At 44.5% G+C, this 11,813-nt stretch overlaps 1 protein-coding gene across 1 annotated transcript in view; it reads right to left on the bottom strand.

The window, feature by feature from the left end:
* Positions 1-10,424, bottom strand: part of ZFYVE1 (zinc finger, FYVE domain containing 1) — a 47,313-nt gene extending 36,889 nt beyond the window's left edge. Inside the window, exons 1-2 of the mRNA XM_006760713.1 lie at positions 10,186-10,424; positions 7,025-7,959 (exon numbers count right to left, since the gene is read on the bottom strand). Coding sequence (XP_006760776.1) covers positions 7,025-7,537 — 513 coding nt within the window. The 5' untranslated portion in view covers positions 7,538-7,959; positions 10,186-10,424. The remainder of the gene's footprint in view (positions 1-7,024; positions 7,960-10,185) is intronic.
* Positions 10,425-11,813: the final 1,389 nt, after the last annotated feature.

Below are 11,813 nucleotides of genomic sequence, written 5' to 3'. Positions count from 1 at the left end.
CAGAAGGAAATCAGGAAGAGGGGGAAATTTTCCAGAGCTGCTAGAAAGTAGAGTCATCCTCCAGTGAAGTGAAGGCAGAGGTCAAGTGCTTACATATGGCTGGTATACACGCTCTTTTCCCAAGAACGCCAGCCACTACCAAGACAACCACACAAACAGTTTAAACAGAGTCTCTCAATTTCTGGCCAACAGTCATTGGAAAGAGAGGCAAAATGAACAAAACATCCTCCAAGGAAGCACCCACCCTTTCCTGCCTCCAAAAATCCTACTATGTCCTTCCTTCCCATAGGTCTTTCCAATTCCTCTCGCCTGCAACTTTCTACACTCCCTTCTTCAGGGCCGCATCCATTAGCTTTCCTCTGATTTCCCACCACCAATCAAATGTGCTCAATTCATTTAGCAGTTCGAAGCCCAGATAGAAATGATCTCATGGGAGCTCCTCCCAAAGCAAGCAAGACTCCCCAGAAAAGTTTAGCCAGCTCTCAGAAGCCCTTTCCTGCTACACCATCTCCAGGATAAACTCGAAGGTGGTACGGCCAGGAGATGCATCCACAGGGAAAACATATAAGGTCAACAGAATAGGAAAGCTTCCTCTTCTGCTACCCCCAACTCAAAAAGCCAAATGTTTGACCAATTCCAGAAAAAAATCAATCACTTTAAGGAAGTGACAGACCAGAAAAAAACAGAATTGCACAAACTGGGGAATAACTTGAAATAGTTAAAAATAGGTTCCCTGAAGCCGAAACCTGTTTGGCTCAGTGGATAGAGCGTCGGCCTGCGGACTGAAAGGTCCCAGGTTTGATTCCGGTCAAGGGCATGTACCTGGGTTGCGGGCACATCCCCAGTAGGAGATGTGCAGGAGGAGGCGGCTGATCGATGTTTCTCTCTCATCGATGTTTCTAACTCTCTATCTCTCTCCCTTCCTCTCTGTAAAAAATCAATAACATATATTTAAAAAAAAATAGGTTCCCTGAAAAGCTGACTCACAGTGATTGTGATGGCCTATATGGGTCACATTTTAAACAGCCCTGCACTAAACAAAACAGCTTCCCAGGTGAAACGCCAGGAGCCTGTATAACAGCAGAAGATGCAGAGCAGACACTGAAGGCACACAATAGGGGCTCTTCATTTTTTTGCCTGTCTGAGTCATCCTCAACCCTGCACTTCCCAGTAATCCCATCCAATGCCTCCCCCTCCACCATTATTACTAAACAAAAGGGGCTTTTACTTGGGCTTTTACAAGTAAAAGGCAGCAGTAGTGGCGGGAGCCTCTGCTACTCCTCCAATTATTGCTTATTATTTTGACAGACAGCCCCTGAACAGACTTATGGCTTTGTGTTACTTTTTAAAATATAGCACCTAAGGACCAACAGTAAATATATATATATTCGTGTTCTGACCAGAACTTACCAAAAGGCTAACAGCCACGGCACCAAAATTGGTCCTTATAAGAGTTCGGCCGCAGGGAGAGAAAAATGGGGATGTCCCACAATTGAGAAGATGATGGCCCCCCCCTGGCTCATGACCTATTGGCCAGACTTAAGGGGTTTCTGCCAACCCGTCTGAAACAAAGGGCCTGGAAAGAGCGAGCCCCGCCCAGCAAGGTACCCTAGACCCGGAAGCAGACAAAGGAGTCACCAGCAGATGAGTCTAGCACAGCCAGTGTGTGGTTCAGGATTCCCATCGTCTGAGAACATCCTCCGCTATTTTCCATTCCTGGATCCCATTAAATTAATGTCTCTTTTAGCCAACTTAAAAAAAAAAAAAGCCAAGTCCCAGTATTTTGAGCCACACTATTCTGGGACTGTAAACAAGTGACGCAGCCAAGTACCGTGATGGGTCTTCTTAAAGGGACGGTCTCAGTGAGATGAGGTCCACCACTGACCGCGCGGAGGGAAGGACAAAGAAGACTCCCTCGGTCTCCCGTTTCCCGGAGGGCCCAAGGCGTCACTTTCTGAGTCAAGGGGGGCCTGCCTCAGTGGGTATTTTCTTAGCTTCTCATTGACCGCCCGGCTCCCTGGCTTCCTCAGCACCTGCATGCTGCCATGAGGAGTCTTTCGGCATGAAAACCTCCCTGGTTCTCCTAATGTCCCAATCAGGGGGTCAGCCTGCATGAAGAGGAAACAGGGGAAATTTCCTGTCAGGCTGCTGCTCTATTCTCTTGGCAAGAGGACAGTTATAGGAAGTTCGTAGAAAAGAGACAAAGAGGAGAATGGGGTGATTATGAAAAAAAAACTTGTATGGGGTTTAAATGTATGTGCACATAAGAATGAAGAGAAAATTTTGAATCTTTTTTCCCTTTTACTAATAAACATTCTGATAAGATATTTGAGTTCCTACTACCCTCTTCCTCCCCTCGAAGAACCCTAATTATTAGAACTATTCTTCTAACCTTTGAGTTATTTGCTAAGGGTGTTGTCTCTAACTTCAAGAGATCACAATGACTTGTCAGTGTGGATCATCTACTTATTTTGGGCTGTAAACAATGGATCCCTAAGTCCTTTGGTTTGCCCAGCACCATTCTACTGGGCCTAGAAAAATCAACGAACACAATCCAGAAAGTCTAACTATTTCACTGGAGAGGTTACAAAATATACCAAAAGAAAATACTGATTTCACCTAGATTACTTCTGAGGAGTGAAAAAAAACTAGAGTACCGATTAAATATTTTGTTCCTGATATATTTTCCACTTCACTAGAATCCAAATCTCCTATTCAACCAAACCTTCATCTGTTATATCAGGTTCCCAATCTCAGCACTACTGACATTTTGCACCAGATAACTTATTTTTGTTAATCCTCATCCAAGGATTCCGCCCCCCCGCCCCCCATTGATTTTTAGAGTGGAAGGGAGGGGGAGAGACAGAGAGAGAGAAACATCGATGTGAGAGACATCGATTAGTTGCCTCCCACACACACCCCAACTGGGGCTAGGGATCAAACCTGCAACTGAGGTATGTGCCCTGGACCAGAATCAAACCTGAGACCCTTCAGTCCATGGGCCGACGCTCTAACCACTGTCCCAAACCAGCTAGAGCCAGATAATTATTTTTGTGGGGGGCTGCCCTAAGCATTGTAAGATACTTAGCAGCACCCTGGCTTCTACCCACTTGCCAGTAGCACAGCCCCCTCTACCCGCATCTGTGACAAGCAAAGATGTCTCAACATTGCAAAATGCCCCCTAAGGAAGCAAAATCACTCCTGGTTGAGAATTACTGTGTTAGTTTAATACCAAATGAGGCTAATTTAGCTCTCTTTATTGTATAAATTTTGTTCTTAAAGACTTTTAGTTTTATAGATTCAATAAAAGTTGGGGCATTAGCAGGTGCTATTTGCACAAACCAGAAGCCCAGGAGTCATCACTAAGTTCTCTCATCCCCTCACTCCTCCACCCAATATATCAGCATTCGTTTTACATCCAAACTTTGTCCCTCATCCATTAATGTTTTTCCATCTCATCATGTCAATGATAACACCAAATCTAAGCCAACTCTCACCTCACCTTCTGCCATAGCCTCCTTGTGGTTTCACCACTTTCATACTTGTCCCCCTACAATCACCACAATCTAGTCTTCACACTCCAGTCGAGGGGCATCTCTTAAAAAGTTCTATCAGATGCGACTCTCTAGCATAAAACAGACAGGTGCTTTTCATGACTCTCATAATCCAGTTATTTCTATGGTCTACAAGGCCCCATGTGATCTGGCACCTGCTTCTTTCTGCACCTGTTTCCTTAACACACTCCAGCCACACTGGCAGGCTCCAACATTCAGTCCCACCTTCTTTTTGCTCCCATTTCCCTCTGGAGGTCTATTTGCCCAGGTACTATCAATCATCAGGTCTTTGCTTATAAGTCACCTCTACAATAAAACCTTCCCTGACTCTCCTGCAAGAGTGGATTCCAAATCATCTTGCAGGCCCTGGCTGGGTAGCTCAGTTAGATCATCTGTTTATGTGTTTTACATATGTGAACTGTGCTTTCCCCACTTAAATGGTAAGTTCTATGATGGCATGGACCAAGTTTTATTAACCAGGTATCCCTGGAACCTAGAAAGTGCCTGGCACATAACATATGGTCAATAACTGTGATGAATTATTGAGTGGCTTTGGCTAGCAGGCCACAAATGAGTTTCTACTTCTGAAACCAAAAGTTGGTCTCTCGTCAAATTTCTAATTCTAGTACCCACTCAAATGACAACAACGTGATAAAAAATTTTCACCTGTAAAAGGTAACTTTTTGTCCTTTAAGTTTTCCAAGAAACTGAATATTTGAATCACAAGCAACAAATCTTAGGAGACTCTAGGTCATAGAATTTGAGGAAACCGCACATAACCTTAGCAGCCTATAACCTGCTAACTGTTCCTTATGTACATGGGTGCCTAGAAACAAGAAAATAAAAACAAAGTTGGGGCCTAACTCATAGAATTTTTTTTTTGTGGTTTTTTATTTTGGTCTTTTCTCTTTCTCTTTTATTCCCCTTTTCTCTTCTTTTTTTTCTTTCATAGAATATTTATTGCTATGAGGAAGGAGTTCTGCAATGACAAGTCTTACAACTGTATAGAGCTGTTTCATTTGATTCTTACAGCAGCCGTGAGGAACTGGTGATCTGATGCTTTTGACCATATAAAGCTTAATTAGAAAGTTTAAATGATTTGGTCAGAGATAGCAGAAGTCTCACAAAGCAAGGATCTTAGAGCCAGATGCCTGTGTTCAAATCCTCTGCCACTTACTGTAACTTGATCTTGGCAAGTTACTTCCTCTCTCTGTGCTTCGGAGTCCTCATCTACACAACGCTACAGACGGAATGTTTGTATCCCCTCCAAAATTCACGTGTTGAAATCTAACCCCCAATATGATGGTATTAGGAGATGGGGCCTTTGGAGGTGATTAGGTCATTAGCATAAAGCCTCATGAGTGGAATTATATGGGTCCCTTATGAAAGAAACCCAAGAGCCCTAAACAATTTGGTTTCAGTGGATAAGAGTGTCAGCCCTCGCCAAAACCGGTTTGGCTCAGTGGATAGAGCATCGGCCTGCGGACTGAAAGGTCCCACGTTCAGTTCCGGTGAAAGGGCATGTACCTGGGTTGCGGGCACATCCCCAGTGGGGGATGTGCAGGAGGCAGCTGATCGATGTCTCTCTCTCATCGATGTTTCTAACTCTCTGTCTCTCTCCCTTCCTCTCTGTAAAAAATCAATAAAATATATTTTTTTTAAAAAAGAGTGTCAGCCCTCGGACTGAAGGGTCCTTACTAAGGACACATACCTTGGTTGCAGGCTCCATCCTGGCCCTGGTTGGGGCAGAGCGGGAGGCAGCCAATCAATGATTCTCTCTCATCATTGATGTTTCTATCTCTCTCTCCCTCTCCCTTCCTCTCTGAAATAAATAAAAATATATATTTAAAATGAAAGAGGGGACTGGGAGGAGGACGAGAGCAAGCTGGAAGAGGTTAATTGGGGGGAAAAGAGAACCTATGTAATACTTTCAACAAAAAAGATTAAAAAAAAAAACTACTACAACAGACTGGTAGTGGACACTATGTGCCAGGCCTTATGACAAATCCTTCCCATTCCTACTATCTTTGAATCCTCTCAACTACTACTATGAAGTAGAAGGCAAAGAGCTTATAACTTGCCATGGTTATATAGCCAGTAAGTGTTATAGCCAGGATATCAATCAAGCAGTCTTCACTCGAAAGCATAGACCTTACATATACTACCTTCTCTGGAAAGTATAAACATTATACCACCCCTTCCCCAATCGCCCCTAGTGGTCATACACTACCCTCTCCCCAACTCAGAATCAAATCAAATGTTCTTCACTCCTTCTGTAATCCCAGGTGCCTCACTGGCTTTTACTAGTCAGAAGCCTATACACGAAAATATAAGAAGAGCCCATCTGAAGAGAATACTATCCTTATCAAATCCCACTTAAAAAAATTTTTTAAGTTGAATTCAGAGAGGGAGGAGGGAGGAAGAGAGAGAGAGGGTAGAGAGAAAGATAGAGATAGAGAGAGAGAGAGAGAGATGATACAGATAAAGAAATATCAGACACACATGGTCGCCTCCCATGCTCTGAACTACAACCTAGGTATATGACCAGGAATTGAACCTGCAACCTTCAGTGCACAGACAACACTCCAACTGAGCCACACCAGCCAGGGCTCAAATGCCACTTTATATATATTTTTATTGATTTCAGAGAGAAAAGGAGAGAAAGTGGGAGAGAGAGGGAAAAACATCGATGATGAAAATCATTGATCGGCTGCCTCCTGCACACCCCCCACTGGGGATTGAGCCCGCAACCTGGGCATGTGCCCTTGACTGGAATCGAACTGAAATCAATAAAAACATACTTAAAAAAAAAAAGACCTGCTTCTCTAAATGGAGCGAGCAGGCTTATGACTTATTGCCTATCACTCCCATGGTACTCACTATCAGTGGTTCTTTCTCTCTCTGAAATCAATAAAAACATACTTAAAAGAAAAAAAGACCTGCTTCTCTAAATGGAGCAAGCAGGCTATGACTTATTGCCTAACACTCCCATGGTACTCACTATCGGTGGTTCTTTGCCTGCACAGGTACAATCCCTCATCATTCACATTTATTCACAATGTGCCAAAGGCTCTCATTCAGAAAACTGTTCTAAATCAGTTCTTCCTAATAATAATAATAACAGCTATCATATACTGAGCACTTATTATGCAATAAGCTATACAAAACTGCCATTTCATCCTCACAACAAACCACTCAAGTCTCAATGTTCCCAATTTATAGATGAAAAAACTGAGGCTTTTAGAAGTAAAGAAATTCAGTCTAAAAAGAAAAAAAAAGAGAGAGAAAGAAATTCAGCCCAAGGTCACACAACTTGGTAAGGAACTAAACCTGACTCCTTGCAATTTAAGCTTTAGGGGTCTTGCCTTTTAATGATTAAAATGGGAGCTCCTCCTAGCCTAGACTCTCCTTTTGAGAGCTACCTTCCAACAACAGATCGGCTCCACTACCACGAGTCCCCAGGGGCTTACCTGAATTTCTTCGTTTTCATCTACTAGGAGGAAGCTCACCACCTTCTCAGTCATCTTCTTCCTCTTGGTCTCCTCATCCATCTCTTCTTCCTCCAGTGACTCCTGGCCCTTAGGGACGTGGTAGGCAGTAACGGGGTGTCTCCTTTTGTTACCCCCAGAATGAGTCCTCTTCTGGCACTCCAGGCACAAGTTGATTTTACAGGTCTGGCACCTCACAGCTGCCCTCTGCCTCACGCCTGGTGAGTGCCCATTGGGGCCCTTGCAGGGGTCACAGTACGGGACGTGGCCAGGTTTGAGTCGTATCCGCTCGTGGTTTCTCAGGCGCTCCTGCCGATGGAGCTCCTCCTCGCAGCGGAGACACTGCAGGCTGCAGCACTCATCACACTCAAAGACGGCTTCGTCAGTCCCGCTGCAGGCGTAACTTTCCTGGCACATGAGCCCTGGGTTCAGGCCCTTCTGTGCTGGGGAAGTCTGAGCACTCATACTCAGGTTGGTAAGGAAACCAACCACCATACAACAGCCACTGGGCTTTCCCCAGCAGTGAAAACAACGGCTTTGAGGATGAAGACCACACAGAAATACCACAGGGTTCTGAACGCCTTACACTTACACACACACACACACACACACACTTAGTGTCCCATTAGAAATTCTTCACACACTCACAAATGTTCAAATTTTTAATTTTCGGCCTCCAAGGCTTCTGTATCAGCAGCAATGTTCATTTGGTTTGATGGTTTCATCCTCCATAAAGTGCAGAAATGTATGTGGTCCAAATTAACTTGGAAGGGTCTTTTATGGCTATCTGAGAGAGAGCTGAGTGTTCACTGAGGTGGACTCATTCGCTGTGCCTCAAGCGCAAGGTTTTGGTAATGAAAGAGTGGTCAGAAGCTTTTCAACATAATCCAACCTCAAGGCAATACTTCAGGGGATACCTAAAATAAAGGAAGGAAAAGGATTTCACTCATCTAAAAACAGAAGTACACCTTTAAAGAAAAAAAAAAAAAGCCCTGGCCGATTTTGATCAGTGATTAGAGCATCAGCCACCGGACCCAAGGGCTCGAGTTCAATTCCCAGTCAAAGGCATGTACCTCGGTTGCAGGCTCAATCCCCAGCCCCATTGGGGCAAGTGTGGGAGGCAACCAATCGATGTGTCTCTTCATATCAATGTTTCTCTCTTTCTCTCTCTCCCCACCTCCTCCATCCTCTCCACTCTCTCTAAAAAAATCACTGGGGCCGACGGGGGTCAATAGGGGAAAAGGGGGGACATATGTAATACTTTCAACAATAAAGAATTATTTTTAAAATTCACTGGAATGCTCACTTTGGCAGCACATATACTAAAATTAGAACAATACAGAGAAATTAGCAAAGCCCCTGTGCCAGGATGGCTCGCAAATTTGTGAAGACTTCCATATTTTAAAAAAAAATCACTGGAAAAAATAAAAATACCCTCGGGTGAGGATTTAAAAAAAAAAAAAGATTGTGATTAAATACAACACCAAAACTCCTGTAAGAAATCTCATTCTTGCTTGTAAAATTTACACTGGCTCAGCCTCACCAGTGTAGCTCACTGGTTGCGCATCAACCCATGAACCAAGAGATCAATGAATAGATTCTGGGTCAGGACACATGCAGCGGTTGCGGCACCATCACCAGTAGGAGGCAGCTGGTAGAGATTTCTTTCTCTTCGGATGTTTCTATTTCTCTATTCCTCTTCCTTCCTCTCTCTAAAAATCATTCTGACCTAGCAATTTCTTCTCAAAATTATGGTCAAGTTGTCCTTTGAAAATAACCACTACCTCTAGGCCCAGAGCATTTAAGAGACTTTGCTACTTTATTTCCCAGACAGAAATTTTCTGTTCACTCAGTTATTAAATTCAGAATAAAAATCACTGGCCTGGCCGGCGTGGCTCAATGGTTGAGCATCGACCTATGAACAGGAGGTCACAGTTCGATTCCCTGTCAGGGCGCATGCCCAGGTTGAGGGCTACATTCCCAGTGTGGGGCATGCTGGAGGCAGCCCATCAAGCCGATCAATGCTTCTCTCTGATCACTGATGTTTCCATCTCTCCCTCCCTCTCCCTTCCTCTCTGAAACAAATAAAAATAGATATTTTTTAAATCACTAAGCAAAAAATCCTTGGAGGGACAACCTTCTGCACCCCCACATGCACTCCACAATTGGGAGCGATGGAAAAAGAAGCCTGAAAAAGCTAAAGAAATGACAATAGTAATAAACTTTAGCACCATCCAAGTATTAGAGTTGTTTCAGGTTAGACAGATGTCTATTAAGAACTCTAAACCTGGAAACAAGAATCACCATTTCATGCTTGAAAACAATATATAAAACAATTACTGTACTTCCTTTTGTTCCTTCTCTAACTGAAAAAAAAAAAGAGCAACAGGAGACAGAATTCCTGCACTATGGCCCACCGCAAAGCCAGACCTGCAGTGAGTTAAAACCATTTTTTCTCTTGGTTACTCAAAAACTTAAAAATAACTCTTTAAAAAAATACATAACTGGGGCAGGAAAGGGGCTTTTGTGACTTCTACAATTATATTCCAAACTCCTCTTCGCCTTGACACCCATTCTAAAGCCCCAACGAAATGCAAAGCCCTCTTTTCAGATATTTCCTTCCTACTCCTCCTACACAGAAATCAACCGATCAATCTTATTTTTAGATAAACAAGGAAGGCGAAGGGAGTGACTAGGAGACCTTATTTACACTCTAACCTCAGGCGTGCCCAAACTAGCTCCCACACGAAAACAAAAATTTGTCGCAATTGAGAGAAATATAAAATCAGCCTTCAAAAGAACACCTCCCCGCCCGCCAGGCAAAGCAAACATGCCCACTCTGCCCCCTACCTCGGCATCTCCCTCCAGCCAGGGGATTCCTCACCCTTCCTTCCTCCCGAGCACCACCACCACAACCCGAGGGGTAGGAGCAGAGTCGAAGAACAAAGAAGGTCTCCCCAAACCCCCCACAAACACTGGCAGAGGCCAGAGCCGAATCTATTGTTTATGCCACCCCACCCCCACAACAGCCGCACCCGCCACCCCCCCTTGGGGGCAGCCTGAGCTCCAGGACTACGGTTCGTCCCCTAGGCAGGGCCGTGCCCTTCCCTCCCTCCCTTCCCGCGACGGCCAGGGGACCCCACCATGGAGCAACTCGGCTGCGGCCAGGCGGCGTCGGGGGACCACGGGGCGCCGGTGGGGGCGGGGGCTGTTTCTCAGGGCACCGGAGGATCCATCCTCATCTCCATCTCCGCCCCCCACCTCCTTCGCAGCCTCCCGGGCTTCCTCCTCTCCTGTTGTCAGTTGTGATCAGCTGATCGGAGTGAACTTCTACCAGGTCCGACTAACAGGAAGGCGTGAGCTGTGCAGCCCTAGGAGGGAGGAGGGGGCGGGGGTGGAGTCTGACGCTCCAAACGCGGAGAATGGTACGCACAGCTTCCTGGGAAATGTAGTTTCCTGGAGAGGCATCCTCCCCTACGCTCCGGAAGTGAGGGCCCTGAATGACTACAACTCCCAGTACTGAAGAGATTGCTGGTGCCAGGAAGTGGTGGAAACAAGCCATGAAGCATTTCGGGAGTTGGAGTTTTTGCATTGACTGTGGTTTCTGCTGTTTTCAGAGCCTTGTTTTGGGCATTGGCCCCAGAAAGAATGGCGTTAAGTTAGAGAATTGATGTAATGTGTAGTATACGCAAGGTAATTTCATCTCAAATAACCCTTATTTCCCACCATTCCTTCAGAAATGTGTAAAAACAGCCCCCACTTCCTCAATTTCATCATGTACAAACTAGGGGAAAAAAAGAATTGGTAAGAGAATAAAAGTACTCCTGTGAGTTTTATTTTCCGTTTACCAGTATTCGCCAAGCCAACCATTAATTTCCCCTTATTTTTTCTGACCTTTCCTTACATAGTTCCTGAATTTTAAGTCATCCTTAAGTTAAACAGAGTATATTGTCAGATAAGCTTGCAGGCTTCAGTGCAGGGTAATATTAATAGTTATCTGGCTTTATGTGAAAGGCCATATATTTGTTTAGTGTTTTCACTTTGGGGGTTGTTTTTGTTTTTTCTGTCTGTTTGAATCTTGAAACAACACTGAAAAAAAAAAAAGCCTGATGTAGTCAAAAGAGCACTGATCTAAGATGCCAAGACTGAAAGCTTGTTCTAGAAAGCTCATGGGTAAGTCGATCAATCACCCCATGAAATGAAGAAATTGTACTGTTAAACTCTGAAGTCGCTGCCAATTCTAACGTTATATCATTCTATCTTGATAATTGTTAACCCAGGAGAGAATACTAAGGTTGAGTTATTTGACAGGTCACTCAGCAAATTATTGACAAAGCTGAGACAAGAACCCATCTCCTCAGCCAGCCACTGGAAGGAAGGCCCTGGCCGGCAGCTGGAAGGTCCCGATCAGCCCTGATTGCTGGCCAGGCCTAGGGACCCTACCCGTGCACAATTTTTGTGCATCAGGCCTCTAGTAGTCAATAACATTCTAACAACTATGTATGGTGTCATATGGATACTAGATGTATTGGGATGATCACTTAGTAAGTTATGTAGTGTCTGATCTCTGGGTCGTACAGCAGAAACTAATATAATATTGTATGTCAACTGTAACTGAAAGATTATTTAAAATAAAAAATAAGTCTAGCCTGTTTGGCTCAGTTGATAGAGCGTCAGCCTGCGGACTGAAGGGTCCCAGGTTCGATTCTGGTCAAGGACATGTACCTGAGTTGCGGGCACAATCCCCAGCGGGAGGTGTGCAGGAGGGGGC

This window comes from Myotis davidii, unplaced genomic scaffold (genome assembly GCF_000327345.1).
Source record: "Myotis davidii unplaced genomic scaffold, ASM32734v1 scaffold17, whole genome shotgun sequence".
Classification (NCBI taxonomy): domain Eukaryota; kingdom Metazoa; phylum Chordata; class Mammalia; order Chiroptera; family Vespertilionidae; genus Myotis; species Myotis davidii.
Note: the sequence above shows the minus strand (reverse complement) of the source record. Positions and strands in the feature narration are given on the sequence as shown.